At 37.8% G+C, this 24,338-nt stretch overlaps 1 protein-coding gene across 1 annotated transcript in view; it reads left to right on the top strand.

Moving 5' to 3' along the window:
* The first annotated feature begins 61 nt into the window (after positions 1–61).
* Positions 62–24,338, top strand: part of SLC38A6 (solute carrier family 38 member 6) — a 45,054-nt gene continuing 20,777 nt past the window's right edge. Inside the window, 6 exon segments of the mRNA XM_063333592.1 lie at positions 62–224; positions 1,049–1,170; positions 1,937–2,010; positions 6,330–6,382; positions 9,431–9,470; positions 21,273–21,351. Coding sequence (XP_063189662.1) covers positions 90–224; positions 1,049–1,170; positions 1,937–2,010; positions 6,330–6,382; positions 9,431–9,470; positions 21,273–21,351 — 503 coding nt within the window. The 5' untranslated portion in view covers positions 62–89.

The raw sequence follows: 24,338 nt of genomic DNA, 5'->3' as shown, positions 1-24,338 counted from the left end.
CGGCCGCCCCGCCCCCCGCTGCGGCCCCGCCCCCCGGCGGCCCCGCCCCCCGCTCCCCTCAGAGACGAGGCGGCGGGGCGCGGGGTGCCATGGCGCCGCCGCCGCGGGGGGCCGGGCGGTTTCTGGCCGAGCGGGGCTGGTACCTGTCGGCCCGCGAACAAGAGGAGGAGGACGACGATGACGACGACGGGGAGTCCGCCCCGCTGCTGCCGCCGCCGGGCAGTGTGAGGGGGCGGCTCGGCGGTGGGGAGGGGCAGCTCTGAGGGGAGCGCCCTGAGGGGGGGGCTGCGGCCTCGGGGTTGCCCGGGCCCGCTCCGTCGTGGGGCGGCGGGCGCCGGCTCGGCTTTACTTCACTTGCCTTTCCTTCCCCGGGTGCTGTGTCAGGGCGATCCCCGTCGCCGCGACTTGGCGGCTTCCCGGGCCGGGGGTGCTGCGGGGGCGGTTGTGCCCGGCCGAGCTTGGTGCTGGGGAGAAGTCCGGGGAGCGCGGCCCCGGTGGGGGGAGGGAAAGAGGGGACGAGACCTCGGGCTCAAAGGTCGGCCGGACCGATGCAGTTCGGCGGCGGGTGGACGGGGCCGTGCGGGAGGGCTCCCGGGGGGGACGCACCTGCCAACGGCAGCGGGAAGGGCCGGTCAGGGACGCAGGAGCACGGGGCAGCGCCGGGGCCTGCGAAGCTGAACGTCTGGTCCTGGCGGTTCTGCTCCGTGCGATGCTTCGGTTGCAGTGCTCTTGGGAGCGCTGCTCTCCCCCTCGGTGCTGTTGCGAGCAGGCAGGGATAGCCTGATTTTAGGCATAAATCTTGCCGCTCTCTTCTTGTGCTCTAGTATCACCGTACCCAAAGGTTGAAGGCATCTTGAGATCCTTATGACACAGCGTCGTGTTACTTCATGTGCACGAGGGTTTATGTGGTCTTAGACTGAGAAAAGAGTTTTTTCTGATTTAGATCAAGGGACGAAAAGTTGATTGTTTCTCCCTCCCTTAAATTTCCTCCTATGAAAGACCGAAACACCTCTAGTGCTAATTGTACTTTGTTCTGCCGTTTTCACAGAATCCTCAAAATCATGGTTCTTCCTTTGGTTTCTCAGTATTTAATTTAATGAATGCAATCATGGGAAGTGGGATACTTGGCTTATCCTATGCTATGGCCAACACAGGGATTATGGGGTTTAGGTAAGTTTTTGGGTTTTATGTATGCTTATTTTTAAACTGGGCCTGCAGTTTTAAATGGAACAGAACTTGATTACCAAGACTTCTGTGCAAAACCTGAGGGAGAAGTAAATAGCTTGTGCTTTTCAGCGTTACTGAATAAGATCTTCCCTTTTTGGTTTAGTCATTCAAATCTGGCCTAACGTAAGTACTGCTCAGACATTGCATTAAATTGCCACATGGTGGCAATTTCTTGGCCATTACTCCTAATAGATTAATATTTACGTTTCAAAGCTGCTGTCTCCTTTAGTTCTAGAAATGGGCCTTCTGGAGTAGGATGGCTACATATCTGAAAAATGTGCATCAGCTTGTGCTTTTGTTTGCACTTCTGCTTACTGTACATACAAACCTATCAATAACAGGGCCTAAATCACCAGTATTGTCACATTTACAGTTTTCTAAGCATTAGATTCACTTCGTTAGAAGATACATACTTGTCTGTGTAGACGTATACACACAAATTCCTATGTTTATGTCCTCTTTGTAATCCCTCAGGCCTTTACCCTGTGTAGTGTGTGATGTGCTTTGGTGAACAACGTAAGAAGCCCTGGAACTTAGCAAGTATTGGGAAGGTCAGAGGCCAGATGAACCATAGTCAGCAGATATAAGCTATAGAATGAGGAAATCTTGTCTTGTGGTAGCTTACTTCTTGGAAAAGTAGCATTCTTAAAGACAGAAAGTGCATTGTACTGTGAAAGTGCTTTAATTCTGAATATTTTGGGTTTTTTAGTATCTTGCTGCTGATCGTTGCCAGCCTTGCTTCTTACTCTGTATTTCTTCTGCTCAGTATGTGCACTCAGACTGGTAAGTGGAAAGGATTTATTTCTGAAATACTTTCTCACCTATATCACAAAGACATGATCCAGTATAATTATTATAATTAACAGCCTGTTAACAGATAGCTGTGTCTGATTCACTGATGTTGAAATATTTAGCATTTTTAACAATTACTATTTGCCATTTAAAAATACGGTTTTGAAACATCCTATGGCAAGTCAATGCCAAACTGACTGCTTTGTAGATTTCCTGTTTTAGTTTTTTTCAAAATGCCTGTCTGATCTTTCTGAAAAGATAGATGCTGTATTTCTGTAGCAAAATTATTTTGGTGCTGGCTGAACCATGCTGCTTCAGTGTGTGCTGTTGCTTCCAGTGAAGGCTTAAGAGCAGTGAAATAGCAGACTTTCATTCTTATACTTGTAATATATATTTTGTTTATGGCTTGAAATGGATACCTTTCAGGTTTTGTAAACATATTGTAAACATTGGATTATCATAATTCTCATGCCACTTTACAGATGCAGGGTTTTACAGCGTTTTTGGTACTGAATGAGAGGTCATATTGCAGTCCTTAGAAATTATAGTGCTTTAAGAACATTCAAACAGTGGATTCTAATATCTGCAATCTTTTCTGCTAATGTTTTGTTTCTTGCTTCTTTTAATTGTTACTGAAATAACTGACTAGTTCCTTGACTTCTCATACACAAAAGTCACGTTATAGCAGGAGGTCTCCATCTCTTTCTGTCACCTGGTTATTGTTTCCTTCTCATCTGTTTTCTTCTTTTTTCAAAGGTGGTGGGAGAAAGCTTCCGTTTCTTTCCTTATTGGCTTTGTTTTCTATAGCTAGCTTTGGTCTCTCAGATGATTGCTTCCTGATTCTTCTTAGATCTGCTGCTCCTGTCTTCACCTGTTGAGTGATCTTCATACATTCTTAAAAAATATTTTTCAGAGGTAGGGTTGCTTTTATGGTTGATATTGTTGGCTGCTTGATGATTTGGGACTAAGTCTTTGGTAATTTTTTTCCCCTCTTGGAGCTCTGCTTATTAGAAAGGAGTTGGAACTTGAAATAAGTAGCTAGAAAGATACATAAGAAGCAAAAAAAAAAGACGGAACTTGAGGTAATTTTTTGTGATCTTTGTTTACCTCTTATTTGAGGCTGAAAAGTTCTGTATTAAATAGGCAGTAAGTGGTATTATGCTGTTGTCTGGTAAAATAATAATTAAAGAGATCCTTGCAAAAGAACTACTGGTGGTGGTGGTGGAAACCAAGGATTTAAGCTTTTTGAATTAAGAAGAGTCTCAGTGTTATGAACTTAAGAGACCTAACATAGAAAAATGGTGTAACTCCTCAGTTATTGTCCAAAGGCAACATTCCACCTCAGGATAGCATTTTTTAAATACACAGAGCTGAAAGCAAGGAATACCTCTGAAATGAGAGGACAAAGTTATTTCTCTTGTCTGAAACTTGCACTTTAGGTGATAACTAATTATTAAATGTAATGTTGATAGGTAATACTAGCACCAGGACTATTACCTAGATAAGTTTGCTGTATTTATGGCCTTCTGTGTTTTGATTTTTTTAATTTTTTTTAATAAGATTTCTCTCAGATTATATGTATTATAATTCCTGTAAACTATTGAAGTAATTACATGTTAGGTAGCTTTCCAACTTTTTCCTTGGAACGTTGTCTCTAAAAAGTGAGAAATATAACCTGTTGTGCCTTGACGAAGTAAAATCTGTGTACATGTTTGCTTCTAGCATAGATAATTGAATATTTTTCTTTATAAAACTTACATGCCTTTGTGAACAGTGTTACAGTATTAAGCTCAATCCATGGCAAGGAATTGGAAAGAAATTTCAGTAGTTTTACATTAAAACATAAGTTAGAAAAATTTAGTAGGTGGAAAAGAAAAGCCTTTGAAAGTGTTTGTAAACTATTCGTTCAGGTTTTCAAATGATAAAAGTAGTCCTAGGAAAGAGCTGGCATATGAAATACCTTCTGAAAAGGAAGCTGTAATTTTAATTCCATTTTAAATAAAGACCAGGATTTCTTAAGCACAAGCATTTTAGTTCTATTTTAAAAATAAAGAAGCGTCTTCAGTTTGGTCTGGACTTTGACAAAATCAAATTATTTGTGTAGACGAAAAGCCTTAGCAAAACTAATATTCCCAAGTGTCAAGTGTTAGATTTGGATTAGTTTAGTCAATGTTTTCTCCTGGTGTTAATTCAGTACGACCTACATTGTTTTGGGGTTTGGGCTGACAAAGGCTAAGCTTACGCTGTAAAGCAGAGGAATTGGGAATTTAAGTGGGATGTACTTTGAAGTTTCGTGGCTTTTTTTTCTCTTTATTTTATGAGTTACTCATGAGTATTGCTTGTACTTTACTTGCCAATTTCACTTTGTATTTAAATGGATAATTTCCATTTAGTGTTAATAACGCAAAAGAAGTCAATCAGGCAGAACTTGTTTATCTTTATATCAATGGTATTTAATATTTTATTCCATGTATTCTTGAAATTATGAAAGTAATGTGATTAAGTATTAGGGCTTCCCAGTGTTCACAAGACTAAATTGATTACAGAAACAGAATTACTATATAAAACATTCCAAGGTTTCATCTTGCTGTTTTGATAGTGTTTGGAAAATTTTGTTCTCTTTGTTGGTAACTCCTCATATGTGTGTGCTGTGTATTTGTTCCCATGTGGTAAAAGCAATTCTCTCCTAAATGTGTTTAACATTTTACTGTTTTGTGTTTGTTTTGTTTTTTTTTTTAATGCCATTGGAGATGGCCTTCTAAATTGCTACATTTTTTTTTTTCTTGTGGTCAACGACTTTATAAATAGAAATCTAGGAAAAATACAGGGTAAAATCTAGTAAGACACATTTCTTGTTTAATTATACCTGTATATAACTAGTATCAGTGTAATGGCTGATCTAAGAGACTAGTCCAGGTTTATGCTGAGAATTGACTCTAGCTAATTTAATTTTGTCACTTCATTTATTTTGTTATAGCATGTTGGTGTCAGTAGTAGAGCAGAATGTGAAACATTGCCCTTGAGAAAATCATATGAGAAAATTAATGAAGTTTTTTTGGGGGTGGTGGTGTTTGGTTTTTTTATTGTTGGCATTTTTTGTCCTCTGGAGCATTGATCTGATTGTGTGCAGAACGTCAGTGAAATAAAAATGCCTAAGCTTGGGCAGTTGGCAGTCTGAGGCTCCAGTCCCGACATCCGATCTCTGTGAACTGCCTGTGTCTCCCATGTCTTGTTTCATTTACCTCAGTGCTGGGACTTCACTCAGGTGTGAAGGTCTCCCCCCAGCAGCTCAAATTGCAGGGCTGGGCCCTAAATTAAGATGTGACAGAAGTAGAAGCAGTAGTGTACCAAGTAGAACCAAGGAAGAGAAACCAAGTGTTTTGACAGTAAAATTATGTGGGTTTTGGGATTAATTTTACCCTTTGAGGCATTTACAACTGCGGACCATTTTATTATATACCAAGAAAGCGAGTGGTATTTCTCAGAAAACTTTCATCTTTTTGATATTGCTTGAGTTTCTAATAACAAAATACAGAGCAACAATGAAAGACTTTAATATGACTTCCTTTTTTCTGAGAAGGGATTGGTTTGAGTTACCGGCAATATTAGAAGTGAGCTTCAGCTAAAACTCAACAAAAGCATACAGGAAACCACAGGCTATTTTAATGTGATTATGTAAGTCAGGTGCAGGTAAGGGCAGGATTTTTGTTTTGTGTGTGGTTTTTTTTTTTTTTTTTTTTTTTTTTTTTTTTTAATAATAGATTTCAGCCAAGGAAGGTGTTTACCTTCAGCTGTCTTGAAATAAATAGTGATGATTTTTTTTAAAGCTGGCAAGATGGTGATTGATGTTTATATTCATAGAAAGATGAAAATGGATCCTCTGTTGCTGTCTTCATTTAAAAAAAAAAAAGCATACCGTTTTAACAAATAAAATATGGGAATATCATATCTAATTGTTGAGTCTAATTTGGTAAGTCTTCAACTATAGTATTACTTGCAAAAAATCTTTGGGAGAAAGCAATTTGCTATTAATGTGTTATTATTTTTAAAATATTACTTTTTTAATATTAAATTAAAATTAAATTTCTGGAGAGTCTCTGAATGGTTGATCATACAGCTGTATTTTGTAACAGTAATACAGGTGTATATGAAAGCTATTTTGTAAATAAAAAGTACTATAAAATACTCTCTTAATTCTGTCCTGAATTATGTTAATTTAAAAAGGAAAAAAAGGCAAAGCTAGAGCTTTCAAGTGATTTTCAAGCTAGGAATACTTTAGCTTTTTTTTTTTTTTTTTGCCTTACTAACAGCTGTCACTTCTTATGAAGACCTTGGCCTATTTGCATTTGGATCAACTGGAAAGGTGAGTATTTATTTTTACCTGTGTATTTTCATTCTAGTCTCATGCTTCCGATATACAAGTGTTCTTTGTGTAGTAAAGAGATATAAATGAAATAAGCAGTAAAATTCCTATGTCCTAGTATACTGAAAAATTTGCTATGTCCTGAAGCTTTTTGCTACATTTCAGTTATTGTGTCTGGTCTGTGGAAGGCCAAACTTCAGGTAACTGTAAAATAGACATTACTTAAATGCAAGGTTTTGCGCTACTTTCCTGTCAGTGTATTAATTTTTCAGTTGTATATACATATATATGCTCACTGGCATTATTGCCAAGTTGGCTCAGCAATCCATTTCAGGTTTGTCAGAGTTCCGTCGTACCTTTGCTGTAAACTGCTGAGAGACAAGTAAGCGATTTACTGTTGGTGTTCTAGCACTTATTAGAGATCTAAGATAAGTGTTTGCCTTTTATGTAGTTTCTACGATAGGAACAATTAATGCCTTTTTTTTTTCTTTTGTTTAATGAACTCTTCGGATGACTGTTTCTTACTTGTTTTATCTCATGATTTAAAAACAAAGAAACACCAGCAAAGTAACCATTTTTGCTACACGAGTAATCAACATGTAAGCCATGCCTTTTTAGTAGTGTGTACTGAATCTGGTTTTCCTAATAGACAATGTTGTCCAGTAATACTGGGTGGACAGGAAATACTACTTGTGAATACTGCGCACTCAGTATTATGACTTCTGTGCTCTGTGTTTCAGTTATGTGATACTAAAAGCAGATTTTACCACACAGAAGTGCAATTTTAATGGTTTACTGAAACAATGTAATTATTTTTTTTTAACATGAGTTCTGCTTAACAGGCTGGAGTCCGATTGCTTCTGTTTTAATGTAACTGAGAATGAAATCTGAGCTATTAGGTGTTTGTAAGACTGCCATTAGCATTAATAAGCAGATATGAGTGTAGTCTGTGAAGATCAATATTTATTGATCAACCTCAAGAGATAATAAACCTTGATATTAGCAAGGTATGAAATAAAATTATTTTTTATAGGAACTGATCTGTACACATTAACCACAAGCCATCAGAAGCAGAAGTCATAGAAATGTAGAGCTTAAGGAGATATTAAAATGTGACTTAGTCTGCCATTGCTCTGAAGCAGGGCTAAACCTACATAAACTATTCTTGGCAGATGTTTGTCAAATCTGTTATTTAAAAGCTTAAATGAAAGAGATTTCACAGCTTCAAGATGTAGTCAACATCAGTAACTTTTTTTTTTCATTCTCTCTAATATATATTTTCATAATTTGTACTAAAAATCATCTGGTCTTTTATTTTCAGTGTGCATAGAGAGCACTGGTTAATTATTTTATCAAAACAACAGCTTCCCAACCCAGAAATATTCCAAAGTTCACCAAGCTTTCCTTTTGAACTGATGTTTTCTGGAACACTTATCTTTCTCTCTTGAAGTATCTTTGATATTTATACACCTTTCTTAAAACCTGCCTGCAAAATGCCTCAGGTTCTCGGCCAGTAAGCTGGCTGAGAACTTGACAGTGACAAGAAATGTAATTATTACCAGTATTTTTAGATAGAACATGGCCGGTACTATGTCCCAAAACAAGACTTGCTGTATCTGTGCATGCTTCATGCTCCTAATTGTGTGGTCTCAGACTATTTTCTCTGTTTGCAATCTAATAATTCTGAAGTAATATATTTGAGGTCTACTTCCTGAATGCATTGCTTTTAACTGACCTTGTTGATTCTTAGACTTTTCTAGTTTATCACAACCATTCTGAATTCTCATCTTCTCCCTGAGCTCTCCTCACCTTAGCCAGGCACAGGTGGCTTTTTTTTTTCCTTTTTTCTTTAAAGTAGTACTTACTCTTCCCTCACCTGAGTCATTCGCTAAAGATACAGACAGAACTGCTGTAGGACCTTGCTTGAACTGTCATCTTAGGTTGACAGTAAACTACTGGTTAACCGCTCTTGAAGTAGAGCGGTTATTTAACCTTATGGTGATTTCCTGTCAAAAATATTTCTCCGAGATTTATGAGAATGGAGATTTTCTGCTATTGGAAGATTGCAGGTTCTCCTTTTCCAAAGGCATGAAGTGTTTGTTTCCATCTACAGCAAATTCCAAGATACCGTGCTGCTTTTTTTTTTTTTTTTTCCCTCTCCTTTCCCTGGTGACTTTTGAACTGACTTTGAATTAGTTTAAAATCTGATATGATTTTCTAGCTGATCAATTGAAAAAATGGCAACTCTGCTTTAAGGTTTTATTCAAAAATACAGCTTTGTTTTTCTTCTCATAACTGTGGCTAAATTTCTTCCAAATTGACTTAATAGTAGCACTCATGTAAGAAGGTCCTGCTACATCAAGAAGAGCAGTGGGTAAAAAGAAAAACTGTATTAGATGATTGTACTATTTTAGAACTGAACTGAAAAGAAAACACTGGGAAAACTTCAGACACTTTCAGGGTTTTTTCAGTTGAAAGTTAAGTATTTGGATTCAGACAAATATTTTAATAGCCTGTGATCATTTCTATTTCCATGTCGGTCCAGTATGAATAATCACAAATGCTAAAGATAAGTCAATCTAGTTTACAAGTTTAAAAGAATAATGACATTCATGACAGTTAAAAATACTCAGGTTTTTGGAGTGAGAAAGTAGCTTCTACAAATCTCCACTGTCTGATTGTCTTTTCAGGGACATGATTGTTTTCATTGGTATTCGCCTGATGTCAGAATGCAATTCCATGTTTTCAGTGATTTTTAAAGAGCCCATCTTCTGCAGAACAGGCTTCACTATAACTTCTCTTGTTTTGTCATCTCAGAATGAAAATGCAGTATTTTCACGGGGATTTTTTGCTTTTGTATTTATTTTAGATTACGTTGGTTTCCATGTGCTAAACTCTTCAGTAAAGAGAAGATGCCCTTCCTTTCAGTAATAGTTATCGCTTCCACATCTGGTCTGTTTAAGATAATACACATGTGTTTTATGACTGCTATAGACATACGATTTTAGTTATGCTTACCCTTTATAAAGAAATCAATTTTTTTTATAGGTCCTTGTTGCAACTACAATAATTATCCAGAATATTGGAGGTAAGAAACTTCATATGCTCAATATTAACTGAATGAAGAATAACCTCTACAGTCTACATAGCTCCAGAAACACCAAAGGCAATAAGTAAATGAAAGTGTTCTTAAGACACTGATTAAAAGAACAGAAAACTTAAAGAAAAGGCTTATGTGATCATGCTAAGTGGAAGCATTATAGTCATGGGGTAGATGTGGCGGGGGGACGACCTACACAGGTTGGATTGTATGTTGGATGGTAGTACTGCATCACAGGATGTGGAGCACATTCATTAAGCTGGCATTGCTAATTGGTGCATTGCTAATGTATAGAATGCTGTTCTATACATTTGCATGAGGTTGCTAGATTTTATCATATCACGTGTTTTGGGTTTTGGTGTTGGAACTTGCTTATGCATTTTAGTGATTTATGTACCAACTGAATGTTTACTTAGCCGTGAAGTTTCATGTGTTCTTTATTAATGGTAGCTTTTTTTTCTTGTTAGTTCAATACCTTGTTTCTTGAGGGAGGGTTGTTTAGTTTGTTGATTTTCATCGTCTGAGCTGATAATTTATGTTGTCATACGCTGGGCTGTCCAGTTACATTATTCTTATTTTGTCTTCCTTGGTGCATGACATAATAAAATAACACTAGCTGTCTTTATATTGAAAAAGTCGCCTAAACATTTAAACTCTTTCTTGGGTATTTTCACGTACTTGAAATTTACTAAGTAACAGTGCCCTTAGAAATTAATTGTCTGAAGGTAGACAGTGTTTAACAGAACAACTCTAACTTTTTTTTGGCTGTGGATGTTTTGGATACTTTCTTTTAGATGAGGGAATTCTGTGAATGCTCCATCCCCTACCCCCAAAGAAGATACACATGTTCACATACACTGACAGGAGGAAACAGCATTCCAGTGCTCTTCTCCTTTCCTTTAGGACTGCCTGTCAAGTCCAGATAACTCAGTGATTGCTGTCTTTTGTCACTATTGTAGAGACCTAGAACTAGACCAAGTAACTGCTGTTATGACAAAGTTGGAATCTTTTCTTATACTAAAAGCTCCAATAATAAAAACTGGCTAATTGAGACGGCTATAAAAACTCAAGCGTTAATTTCATGCAGGAGTGAACACGTTAATTCCAAGATTAAGGATTATTTATTCATACAGGTTTTAGAGGATGTTGTGTATCAATGAACAAACTTTTAAATTTCCTTTCCCACTTGAGTGGACCTCTAAATAAACAGTACTAGAGGAGGAGGGGCACACAGTACAGGTTCTGGAGACTCTGTGATCATGTACAAGACTCTGTGGTCAAAGGAAATATGACTCTCATTTCTTCCTCATAGCAGTTCATAACATTCTCTGTGTCATTTTTGATAAAATTCATCTCCGTAACTCTATAGCCCCAAACTATTGCATGCTGGATGTTATCAAACTACTTCCTCAGTCTTCTGCAGTGGCCTTCCCTGTCAACAAGTTGGGCCTGGTTTGCCAACCAGTGGTTTTCCATTTAACTAGTTAAAAAGTAGGTTTTTTGCAAGTTGAAACTGTTTTTTCAAATATTTTTAGTGACCTCATTTTGATGGAAGCTTTCAAAACTCTGGTTTGTTTTTTCTGGTTCCAAGGGCAATATCTTTCATATAAGAGAATGGTAGTAGTTCACATGTCCGGTATGTTTGTTTGCAAAGATCACTTAGTTTCAAATGCACTGAAAAGAGAAAGCTGACTTTCCTTCTCTGAGTCAGTGTTAGTGGTGCCCAAGCATGCCCCAGTCTGTGAGGAAGAGTCTGTGAGGAAGAGTGATACGTGGAAACATGGGTTGCAAGTTGGGCCTCCTTGGCACCTTCTTCCATACAGAAGATGTATTGTGCTGTCACTGTAACGAGCTGTCACAGCTTCTGTTTAGTATTTAGATTTCTGTTGGGAACAGAGCTCCCAGCTGCATTATTTCTCTCCTTAACAACTGCTTTTGGCAGAGCCCTGTGATGCTGCAGTCCAAGTCAGCAGAGCAGCACTGTGTCAGGGATCTTCTTCGAAGCAAAAAAAAAAAAAAAAAAAAAAAAGTTCTCTTAACCTCTCACAGAGCCTTGACTCTTGAAGAAATACAAAAAAAGAAAGGAGTTTCTCTTGTCCTTCTGCAGATTTTTAAATTGGGAGTGGTGAAACTGTGGAGTGTAGTTTGTCCTGAACAGGAGCCATGCTGGAATTAAGCATGAAACTTAGGCTCTGCCCTTGGTGCACTTTGGTAGGTGTCCCCTTCTTTTTGTTTTTCTGTCTGTTTGCAGCACTGTGCCTGTTGGTCAGACTTCCAGACTGTCAACATCTTTAGTTTCAAAGTAAGGCTAAAAATAAAATTGTTTTCTGTTAACTCCTCCATCATCAGACCTGGGCACACTGCATCATACAGTATCTTATTTCAAAAGTGATTGGCGAGCAAGAGGTAATGAATGATGGTTTGATTAAAATAACCAACTTTACTATGGTTATTGTCACTATCAGCATGTGGTTGGGCTTTTTTAAAGTTTTGTTTGATCACTTCTGAAAATAATTTGTGTGGGAGTGATTTACATTCATTTGTGGTAGAGAGAGCTTTTTAGTAGTCATTTTAATAGTAGTTAAGCTTTCCAATTTGTCATCTACGCTTTTTAAAAAGAACGCTTAAAGTGCAAATTTGAATTTGACATCCTAATTGCGTACACTTATGGATTTGTGTAGATAGGGGAGTTTATTTTTTCTACTAGCAGGATACCCAAAGGAAAAAAAAAAAGATTTTTCATTTTTCTACAGCTACAGGAAAGCATTAGTTGGTCAAATTTGGAATATAAAAGGTTAAGAAAAATTAATTTCAGGTACCTTGCTTGGAATTTTAACATGTATATCTAACAGTAGTGCTCAAATTTTCCTGTAGATTCTTAATCATCTCTTGGAACACTGTGTTACGTTAATCCAAGTAACACAAATACCAAAATTCATTTAAGTATCAAGGATTAACTAAGAATGCATCAGGATAACGGATTAACTTTGCAATATCCGAATTTAAATTAAGGTCACCTTAAATACTGTGATTTAAAGACTTTCTAGAACATTGACAAATAAAGCTTTTAGAATATTGGATAACTTTCCTTCTATCATATATATATATATATATAAAATATATATATATATTGTTCTTGCAATATAAGCGTTTATTAATAAAGCGAAGTGAAAAGGTTGAATGGGATGGCCAGTGCTATTAATTTTTATATTCTATTTGTCAGTATTTTGGCCCAATCCATCAGCCCTTTAATCTAAATAACTCATGATTAGTTACATGTGAACTGCCTTGTTCTTGAAAGAGCGTTAGTGTGTCTGTGGGGTTGCAGAGCGGACACTAGAAAGGAAACAATCAAATTGCATCCTACCAGGCTGTTGTTTTGTTCACCCACTGCTGCCGAGCCTTTCCTTTCACCCCAGGTCTAAGTGGGGTGATCTTCCAAATGTCCATTTCTTGCCTGCCATGCTGTCCTGGTTTGAGTGACACAGGATTAATTTCTCTTTCAGTAATTTTACTTTTTGGTAAGGTCTCTTCTAATGCTTGGGGAAACTGCCCTTCTAGAAGACTCTAGTGTCTGATTTTGTGAAAATATTTACTTTATAGCCAGCTGTGGTATGTGGGTTTCAAGGTGTCAGTGTTTTTGAGCTAGCCAGGTACAGGGATGAGGAGGACAGAGACCCGGGCACTCGACCTAGGCTGGCCAACAGGATTACTTCATACCATGAACGTTGTATTCAGTATAAATTAGAAAGTTTGCTGAGGAGCGCTCTCTCTTCCATGATGGCTACCACCCTGACAACTCCTTGCCCCGGTGCCAGACCCCTGGGCCCTTCCCTTCCCCCCGAAGCCGTAGCGCTCACAGTGCCCAACGTTTGCTGTCCACTGCTGGGAGTGCACAGCTTCCTGCTGGTATAATCAGCTGAGTATCATCCCTGTATATTTTATATTGGTATCAACGCTGGTTCTTTAGTGTTATTAATGTTAATTATCTAGTCTTATTCTATTAAATCTGTTTATATTTCAACCCTCTGGTTTCCTTATTTTGCCCTGATTCCCCTTCCCGGGTGGGGAGGGCTCATTGGGTGAGAGAATAATTGTCTAAATGACAATAAACTGATGTGGGTTCCTCAAACCATAACACATGCAGAAGACCTTCAAGGACCTCAGGTCTTGTCACATGCCCTCTAAGATCAGCGAGGGCCCTTGGGGAAGTTGTACGCCTGGAGGTGTAGAAGGAGGGAGGGAAGCTGCCATGGAAAACTCTCAGTTACATGGCTCGGCTGGCTCTTTATGTAATCCTTCCCAGGAGCGCCTGGAGTTGGATGGAGTCCCCACTATTGTTTTAATAGCGTTGTGCTTCTAGGAAGTGATGGATGAGGCACAGTGGGCCAAAGCCGTGGCTCGGCGTCACATGGCCCTTCCCCCTCTCCTGCCGGGGAACTTCTGTGAGCTTCCTAGATCCTTTCCAAAGAGGGGAAGGAAGACGGGAATTTCTCCTCCTGGAATTGTCTTCTCTGTAGATGTGACTGAAAAGGAGGACAGTCCACAGCCGTGTCCGAGGGAAAATCGGTAGGAATCTTAAAGCACATGTAATGAAGTTAGAGAAGAAATTATTTTAGCAAGGCTGGTGGAAAAATGGAGACAAACACAATAAAGTATTGCACAAGAGCAGCTCTCAGTCTGTTGCCAACACTAACAAATCTTCAGCACTGAGGTCTAGCAGGAAGTATGTGGAGAGTTTTACAACATACTCCTCTGGGCTGTGGGCTGGTATCAGCTGAAGGTCACTGCTGTAGGGAGATACCACCGGGCCCAGAGGGCCTGGTAGCTGTGATACACAGAAACATAAATTGAAACTACTGAGAACATGAGTTTAATTATTTAATATTTATTAGCAGTGGGATTAAGGGCAACAGGAGAACCTGCAGTACAGCCACGTAGCATAGGTGGTCTGCGTGAGGATTTTTTGCAACAGACCTTGTTTTTCTCAATTCCTTTGAATAGGCTGAGATACACAGGGGAATTCTTGTGCTGTGGATCAGTATGAGTAACTAACTAGTCTTTTCTTGGTGCGTACCCAAATGATCATTGCAGTTGCTCTTTGGAACTAAGCTTTCCAGACAGCTATCTTAGTTCTACAAAGAATCACTTGCTTTCTGGTATAAACACAGTTTAATTAAGTGTAATTTCTGTAACTGGTGCTTGCAGATTTTGTTTTGGTATTCTGCAATTAACATGTCCTCAAAGGTACAACTCTTTCTTCTTTGTTAAGAATAAGCAATAAGGAAAAAAGATTGTTTTGTATCCCTGGAGCGCTGTTTTATCCTTGGGTCTGCCTGAATGCTGAAGGCAGTAAATAGAAGTTACAGGATTAGTTCTGATGGGAGATTCAGTTCTTTAGCTGCATTTTATGGCCTGTTAATAGAGTCAACGTGACGGACAATACACAGAAACCCTGCTATGAGTGTAGTACATGCTAAATACGTATTTACATTTGGGTAGTTCATATTTTTCAAGCTTCCCGAAGTAAATCAGGAGGCGTCACCGCTGGAAAAAGCACACATGAAAACGCCTGGGGGATGGTGGGGCTGGCGGGGAGCAGCCGCGCTCCCGCACCACCATCTGCCGGCATTGCCCGGCCTCGCATGGCCCGGCCGCCTCCCGGGAACCTCCAGCCTTCTCCTGCTTTATTCCCCACACCCCCTCTTTTTTTTTTATTGTGAGGTAAACAATGAAATATTTAATTTAGGAATTTGCTTGGGGAGGAGGTGTATATGTGTGTTCTCTGTCAGTATTTATACATGCTGTGCGTGTGTTAGAAAAACCCAAAACCAAAGCTACCTTGTCTTTATCAATTGGGCATTTTTGTTTTGCAAATTATTCCTGCTCCCCCCACCCCACCCCACCCCCCAAGTTCATCCATTCTGAAATTTAGTTTTAATTGTCAATTTAATTGTACAATTTAATGTACAAAATTTGTCTCAAATTTAAATGGAGCAATTACTTTTTTTTTGAGTGGACGGGTCAGAATATCCTTCTTTTTGTAATCAGAGTACAATACTCTACAAACTTTGAAAATAAATGAATGGTGCAAATCACACAAGAATAAAATACAGCTTGTTACATGCTGAGGCCTGCACTGTTAATACCTTAAGAAATTACGGAACTTCCTTCAAGTATGGAAAATCTAATTTTGTTTTCAAACAAACCTGAATCTTTGTTTTCACAGTGCCGTTTGCTTTTGACTTGAAAGCCTAATTATTCTTACTGATTCAAAGTGAGGATTTCCAGTGCGGAGCTGCCTTAATTAAGGGCAGGTTTGTCAGCTCCTGTACTAATTTAACAATTGATGACCCATGCTCTTGTGTTTTTGTATCGCAGTGAATGGTTGTTGGAAGGTTTGATACTGTAAAGAATATTAAGCCTGCTTTAAATAAAAAACCCAACGAAAATCCTAACCTGCAGCTATACTTCAGAATGGAAGGTACGATGACCTGTGTAGAAAACATTTCAGTTTTATTAGCGTAACTGTACAAATACAATTAAACTAATGAAGTTTTACCAAAAGAAGTCTGCTGCCCATGTGTTCCCAGTGGAATAAGAAGGACTTTTTTCCTTTTTTTTTTTTCTCCTTTTTTAATTTTTTTTTTTTTATTTAGGGTTGGCATGTAATTCAGATAAAAGCTAAACTTAGAAAGAAAGGGGATCAGGGGAGTGGAAATTCATCAGGATGAGTGCCCATAACGTGAAGACTAGCAAAGAATTTGACAACCTATTTCTGGTCTTAGAACTTCTCCACGTGAATGAGCATTACATCTCTTTTTGCACATCCCAGTCTACATCTGTATTTAAAACCAAATAAGCGATCCCAATAATCTTTTTCAGTTTTTCAGCTTCCACTAAGAGGAAATATTAAAAACAATACATCAGGTAATTGGGAGACTTCTTAAAATTGAGTATGTGGGGGATTCATTGCAAAATGAAAATAAAAGAGCACGCTCTTTAGCCCTTACATCATGTGTCCTTAAATAGTTGATGGTTTTCAGTGGCATCTATGCATCATTCCTGATCTTTCCACAATTCAAATTACTTATGAGGAGCAATACTGAAGTACTTTCTATCTTGCTATTCCGTTCTAATTCTTGAACAGTGAAAATGGGAGCTTGCCCCAAATCCTCTCTAGTTTCACTTTCTTTCTTGAAATCCTTCCCTGCTTTCCTTTTTAACTTTGTCACATTGTTTGGATGAGGACAGATTAGATTTTAAACAATCTCCATACCAGCAAAGGGAGACGCAAGCCTAAAGGGGTTTCTCACATGCAGTTGCTATGAAAGATTCAGCTCAGTTGGGCTGGAGTGTGCAGCAACCTATACTGTTTATTCTGATATTTCTGTCTTTCAGCCTCTAATCTTTTCAGTATTTTGGGAAAAATAGGGACCTAAACTCTTTAGAGGATGAGAGTTATAAGTATTTTCATTTATCTGAATTATCTGTAGGCATTTGTGAGGAATCTCATATCTGGTATTCCCCCAGATGAGAATCGAAATTGCTCTGTCTACTTGTCCTGACTCCTCAATCCTCAATCTTCTTTTAAGTAGAAGCTGAAGTGCCAGTGTGGCTGCATTATACAGGCTGGTTTTCCCCAGCCCCCTAATGTTCTCCTGCTTGAGGTCTGCAGGGCAGCTTGGTTCCATTTTTGCTCAGTGCTTAATAATGTGAGACATCTTTATAGCGCTCTAATTAATGATCAGCTGCAGTGGTAGATGAGGAAAAACTAACCAGAAGAGTTAGATTCAGTCCATTCAATGAAGTGATTTGAAGGGATTTATCACCAGTCATTTTCTAAGGAAGGAATAAATTATGTGTTTACACGTAAGTTTAATGTACATATTCTCCTACATCATTGCTGTGGACGTAAGCAATTTATCTTTTTGGGGTAGGATAGTAAGGAAAAGTTATACTTCCTTTTCTCGTTACCAAAAAGCCACTCTCATGTTTGATTTTAAGATTGGGCTGCCCCTGAAGAGGTATTTTGAGGACAGTTTTAAAAAAAACATAGCTTTGGCTTCATTTCTCTCCAGCAACTAATGTTTTTTCAGGTAAGGCACATGTGCTCAGTGTTGAACAATATTGTAGCACAATAAGGATGTTCTAAATACTATATGCATGGTGTGTATATTTATAGGAAGTAATATCTCATAGTGGCATTGCAGGTTATGATAATGTAAGTGTAAAACCAGTACCCTATTTCATGTTTTACAAGCATCTTTTTTTCTGCTGAAGAGCTAATACCAAGTTTTCAGAACATGGCAAAGTGATACATATTTTAAGAATGTGATTTCTTGCTGCTTTCAAGTCAGTGGTAAGCCTCTTGAATAATAAAGTAGCAATATTATTTTGATTTCTGCAGAATACTGCTTTATGGCATTTCTGTGACAAGGCCTATTGAGAAGTTCAAACCTGCTTCGTTTTCCATCAAGTACCTCTTGGTGCATACTGAAAATTATTTAAATATAGCATAATATATGCAAATTTATGACCTAAAAATTAGGAAGCGACTATATGAAGGTTGTTCACATGGTTGTAGTTCAGCACTTGTTGCATCTGCATATTGCTAAAGCCTCAAACTACATCACTGTACGCCATTCATTCTGCAGGAAACCTGTCTCATTCAGTGCTAAAGATAGATGTATCATGTTGCAAAGAGAAGGTGACACGAAGAAAACATAACATTCTTTTTCAGTTTAGGGGATGAGACTGGGTTGCCAGAGCTGTAAGTTCTGCTCTCGCGTGCTATGTGCATGCAAGAGGGGAGAACTCTGAAGGGAATGTTGCTTCTGACATTGCTAATTTTATTTTGAATGCTTAACTTTTGAAGATGAATGTGTGTTTATTGTAATTTTTGTATGTGGTAAGAAGTGCCATAAAAGTTAGCCATTAAAACATTAAAATTATTTTTAAAACGACAGAGGAAGTCAGTATCTCAAAGTGGAATAAATCAAAGCACGAGGTAGGCATTTTGTTGTGTTCACTTGTGTCACAGTTTAGCCTTGTGACTGTGTAATCTCTTCCTTCCGTTATATGTTAAGGCTGCCAAGGATAGCTGACGTTTAATTTTTACAATCTAACTTGACATGCCTTTTGTTGTGGTGGGCGTCAGGGAAGTTACGTAAAATTTCGTATTTGGAGCAAAGGATACATGACCTTTTGTCTGTCGTACTGTATGCACTTTATTCCTACTTGACATAATTTTTCAAGTTGCTATGCCCTTTTTCAAGATGCTTTGCTGTTTCGGTTTGAGCTTTAAAAAGCAAACAATGTTCTCTGCTTACTTTGTAATGTGTTTCAGAGAGTTACACAGTGGTTAGTGTCTCTTACTTTTTTCACGCTGAGTAAAGCTACAAGAAGCTGTTGCTTGTGAGGAGAATTACAACTGTGTGCGTAAGGGAAGAAAAAGGAGGATTTGACTTTTTAAACGGTAGTTAGTGTGGGCGTCCTGCTCAGGTTTATGTATGAGATTCATGGTCTTATCTAAGCATCAGGATATAAATTATTTATTGTTTATTTTCTTCATCTTCTAGAACAAACAAGAGAATGTAAACTGGGAGAAAAAAAATCCTACTATGTGAGATTGTTTCCCACATGCCCAGGGAAAGGAAGAAGGATGCATACAAATGTTTAGCATGTGCAAGTTTCTTGGTACACGATTGGTTCCCTACTTAGGAGTGGAATTCAGTGAAATAGGACTCCTCTTTTAAAAACAAAGAGTAAGCGCACAACAAAGGATAAGTGATCAAATGATTAGCCAGAGGCTAATAGGAATGCAAGGGAAGACTGACAGATTGCATATTAGGAGGAAATCTGATCTGGAAATTAATTTGAAGCTTTCTGCAGCTGAGGCTGCAAAAGAACTAATCTTGAAATCTTTCTGAAGGACATATATCTATAAAAATTCTGACTTGCAGAGTATAAAGTATAATACAAAAAAGGCGGCTAATGGATAAATAAAGTTGAATTATAATTTAGAGGAATTTAGCCGCCCTCCCCCCAATTTTTTAAAAATCTGTCTTTGCTTAGGGTGAAATATGGATCTGCCTGTAGCTTAGTGTGAGAAATTGTGTTAATTTACTTATAAGTTCTGGTGATTTAGAAATAATGCTGTAAGGTTCTCTGTGGTTGAATCTACATTCTGTTGTATGCAAATAGGAAAGTAAAATTAAGACAGCAGACAAATATCTCACCAGACAGAATCAACAGCTACATGTCAACAGGGAAATATACTTGAATATGGGAAAAAACAGAGCTTTTAATTATGAAGGAGTGAATATTTCCTTATTTAGTGACCTACCAAATGGTTTTAATTTAACCTTGCAGTAGGTAGATGTCACTTTGTATTAATAGAATTTGCTTTCCTTATAGAGACCACATTCCCTTTCTTCAAAATTTAACATTAACTGCTGTAGTACAGCAGTGTCCGAGTCCGCACTGTTTTTTATGGTTCAAAACATTCCTTTAAAAAAAACAACACAAAACCCAAACAAACTTATTAAAAAATCAACTTATGTGAGTTTGCTGGTTTACCTCTTTAAATTTTAATGTTTTAATTTTGAAGCATTAATAAATAAACCACAGTAAAATTCTAGAGAATTAGTAAATATAGAACAGTAAAATTTGAATACAAACGATGACTTTTTGTCAAATTTTAAATGTAACTAAACTTTTGTTGTCACATTGCTAAAATCACTTGCTGTGAAAGGATGGAAGTAAGTTTCATGTAGGCTTTGATATTCGTTGAACCTGTTTGTAAAGCTTGATTTTTCTGAGTAATTTTCTGCTGGTTTTTATTCGTATATATACTTGCTGCTTATGTAAGAGAAAAAAGTGACATGAACAGTATGTGAAGGTATCAGGTTAGTATAAGCTGTAATTGAAAAAAAAAAATCTTATTTATGCCTTTGATCATTTCATATAGTAAAGGAGAAAAGTGATACCGTGAAGTAGCTTTTGGATTTATGTGTATGCATGATTGCTTTCCTCTGAATAAAATTATAAATCGTTAATTTCAAGTCAATACTCCTGTAAGAGTAACAAACAATTTCTCTTCTGATTCGCACTTCTTGTATAGTTTTGCACTTTATGTTGTTATTGGGATCTTCTTGGTGGTGGGTTTAGCAAGAAGCAGAGATCTGTCACTATCTCTTACCTCTTACAGTCACAATCCTCTTACCTCCGAGAGTCAAACCATCCAGTAGATAGAGAACCTTTCAAATCTTTCTCTTGTCTCTAAATTTCTGTCATAGATTTATTTAGTGTAACAGCAATTGAGCAACAATGAAAACTGAGTCTTTAAAAAAACCCTATTGTTTTGATGGAAACAAATTTTATTATTTACTCTCATCATTAACAACGTCTTATAAAAAGTAAAGAGGAAGAAGTGCTACAGCCTTGTAGCCTGTCCTTAGCCTGTCGGTCCATATTCCCAGGTAAAAGGTCAGGCTTATATTTTTATATTGTTTTGCCTTTTAGTCCTTTGGATTATGTTTTCCTTGCTTCAAGACTCACATCGTAACAGTCTCTTTGGAGACGTTAGCTAACATCAGTATAATACTCAGGGATTTGCAGCTATTTTTAAAGGAAGCGTATATGAAAATAAATTCTGATTCTGGTGCCACGGTGTCTAATATACATCTGAGATGTTACAGTCATTACCGCTCTGGTTAAACCATGCTAATTGTTACAAGCAGAGATACTGGTATTCCTCTACTAAATCTGTTGTGCTTCTGTTTGCAGCTATGTCATCCTATCTTTTAATTGTTAAGTCTGAACTTCCTGGTGCTGTTGCGGAATTCCTAAGTGGAGACGAGAGTGGGTAAGGAAGAATGCTTTATACATTCTGTATTTGTCTTGAAGAAGAAAGTGGTTCAGGACTGCTGGAGGAGATGGGTACTGACACTTCCCTCTGATCTCGCATGCTAAAAAAATTAGTTATTTACAGGAGTTCTTGGAACATGAAATGTATTTGGTGTGTGCAAGCCCTCTGCAGCACACACACCCGGAGTCTGATTCTTTCCTCTTAGCAATTTCCCATCAGACGACCTTAAAGTCAGTGGCAAAACTCCATCTACAGAAATCTCCCTTCCGTAAAAATGTAAAATGGGAAGCAGGAGGGAGAGGAGGAGAAACATTTTAACTGCTGTCATGTTATCATTTCACATATTTCAAAACCACAGTACAAAAACCGGCAGACATTTAAATTTAAATATTTTGTTGTCTTGCTCCAGTAATTGGACTTGTTTTGGGAAAAATGCCAGGTTTCCAGACTTGGTTTCTAATTCTGTAACTTGGCTCCCACTAAAGAAATTATTCTTCGCAATTGAGCTATAAAGCTGCGTGAAAGGACGGTGTCCCTCAGATTTCTGTCAGAACTGTCGCAAGAAATCTGTGCCTTTGCTAAGACAAACATTGCAGCTTCTGCACTGAAATATCTGGTTTGAGTTGTTCCAGTGCTGCTGTCATTCACAACAGCGTATCTTAGATTGTGTTATGGCTGTTTTTCCAGACTGCTATTTTCAGATGTTTTGAGCTCAAAACTTTCTCTGGATTGAAATGTGGTGAAATTGTCTCAAGGCTGTGTGATGCTTGTATTATTCCTGAATGTCGTGGGTGAATTTTAGGGTTGAAATTATTTTTTTTAAAAGGTGCTTTAATTCATTTTTAATTTTGTCATTTATAATTTTCCATTTTATAGCGAACATTTCAAGAAGTAAAGTGTGGTGGTAATCTTGCTTTCTGTCTTTCTGCCCTCCTGGCCCTTGCAATAATATGTTTTCAGTAAGGGGCCTTTATTTTTTTTTCTTAATTATCATGTTTTATACGTGTATGTAATTTTTAGTCTGCTAACGTACCTCTTCCAGCTGTGGTAGTCACCAGCTTTTCAGTTGGGTGCTATCACCTTCTCCTTCAAGATCATACTTTTAACTCCACTGTTCCTATGCAGTGGTGTTGAGCCTGCTACCGTATCTGCTGCACGTCTGTTCCAGTCTGTCCCCAAATTTAGCATGTAACATCACTTACTACTGTTTTTAATTTTATGTCAGTTCTGTTTATGCAAAGTGACTTTTCCCAAAAGATACATTTTAAACTAACAGCTTATGAAAACTCATAATAGGTAGAATCTGGAGGTCCCACGTGCATGCATACTGCTCAAAGGATGGTTCTGTCTAAAAAAGGCAGTATAAACAACTCTTCGATTAAGCCGTCTAACACTCCTGCCAGCTTTAGCTGTTTATCAGGGTCCTAGTGCAGATGTTCTGAATGCGAACGCTGGTGGGCACAGACAGATTACGGTGGTTGAACTGGTTGTTACAAGTCATCTGAGCCATAGTAGTTCTCAGTGTGCTGCCAGCACTGCCACCATCCATACTTCTTCCTTGGCTGAAATTAGAGTTTGAGATGGGAATGAAGTTCAATTTTGCATTTAGAAAGAGCTGAAGTTGTCCATAGGAATACTAACCACAGTTCAAGTGGTAAGCTGATTGTCAGCCTGGATCTTAGCCTGTTTCTGCCTCTGTTATTGGGAGTTCTTCCATTGATAAATGTTTATTTGACACAATTTGACTCCTCTATTCTTTGCCCAAGCAAATATTTCACATGCAGTGGTTAAGCAGTATTCCAGGTACACGCACACAGCTGCCCTTCTCTGTATGCCCACTTCTGTATTTCATATATTTTGTCATACTAATTGCCATGGTAGATCATGATCTTTTGTTTCTGTGTATTTCTTCACAGATGTTAAGAGTAGTTTTTTACCAACAGAGTTTTTAAATTTTAGGAAATTGTCCAACAAAAATAGGTAATCAAATATCAAGCCTAAGAAGCAACTTACTCATGCAAAGGGCATAAATATTGACAAACTAGACAAATCAAACTAGATTAAATTTCTTTAACTGGACCAGTTGTTTCCAGATGTGGTTGTACAACTGTTCTGTTTTTGTTAAGTCGTTACAGCATCTGATATGCTTTTATTTGGGTGCAGAATTTATCTTTTAACTGTAGTTATAACGTATCAAAAGTGTCAGTTAAACTAGCTGTAAAAATATTTTCTATGCATAAACCCTCCCAAGCCATACATTTGGAAAAGCCATTTAAAGCAGGTTTTACGTATTGAATTATTTTTATAGGTAAAGATTAGCAGGTGTGCATATGTTAGAAAGGCTCAGAGCCAGTGTATAATACATCTTCATGTCTTTATTAAAAAACAAAAACGTACAATATGAGCACTTGTTAATTGTGAGTTGAGATGTTGCAGTCTGTCTGCATAACAAGAATTCCACATAGTTTTGATGACATGAGCATAGTTTCAAATGAGGATTGTGTTAAGAAGTTGTAATTTGTGAGCCCTCTGTTAACATTTAATGACCCTGTCAGGAGGATATGATTGATGCAATTAAGTTGTCTTGCTCGTGTGTTATATAATTGATATGGACTGAGAGTAAGATCCTAATTTAGAACATATGAATCTCTTGTCCTGTTGCATTCAGGAATGAAATTAAAGCGATTTATAAATGTCTGCTTTTAGTTAAAATATGGGGGAGGGAAGAGGAACATCTGCATGCCAAAGCATTTTCAGTAGAGTCAAGGATTTATATTCCATATTTCATATTTGGAACGCTTTTATCATATAGGATTAAATTTGCAGATCAAACTGATTTTAAAGGCAATATCAAAACATCTTTTCTGCCTTTGTAACAACAGTATTTTGAGTAAGAATGGCCAAGTTTTTGGATAACTGGTAAATGGTCTACTATTCAGTTCTTTGAGGTATTTTTTAATAAAGAATCCATATTCCAAAATGAC

The sequence above is a fragment of the Chroicocephalus ridibundus genome, chromosome 4 (assembly GCF_963924245.1).
Source record: "Chroicocephalus ridibundus chromosome 4, bChrRid1.1, whole genome shotgun sequence".
NCBI lineage: Eukaryota > Metazoa > Chordata > Aves > Charadriiformes > Laridae > Chroicocephalus > Chroicocephalus ridibundus.
This window is presented reverse-complemented; position numbering and strand designations above follow the sequence as displayed.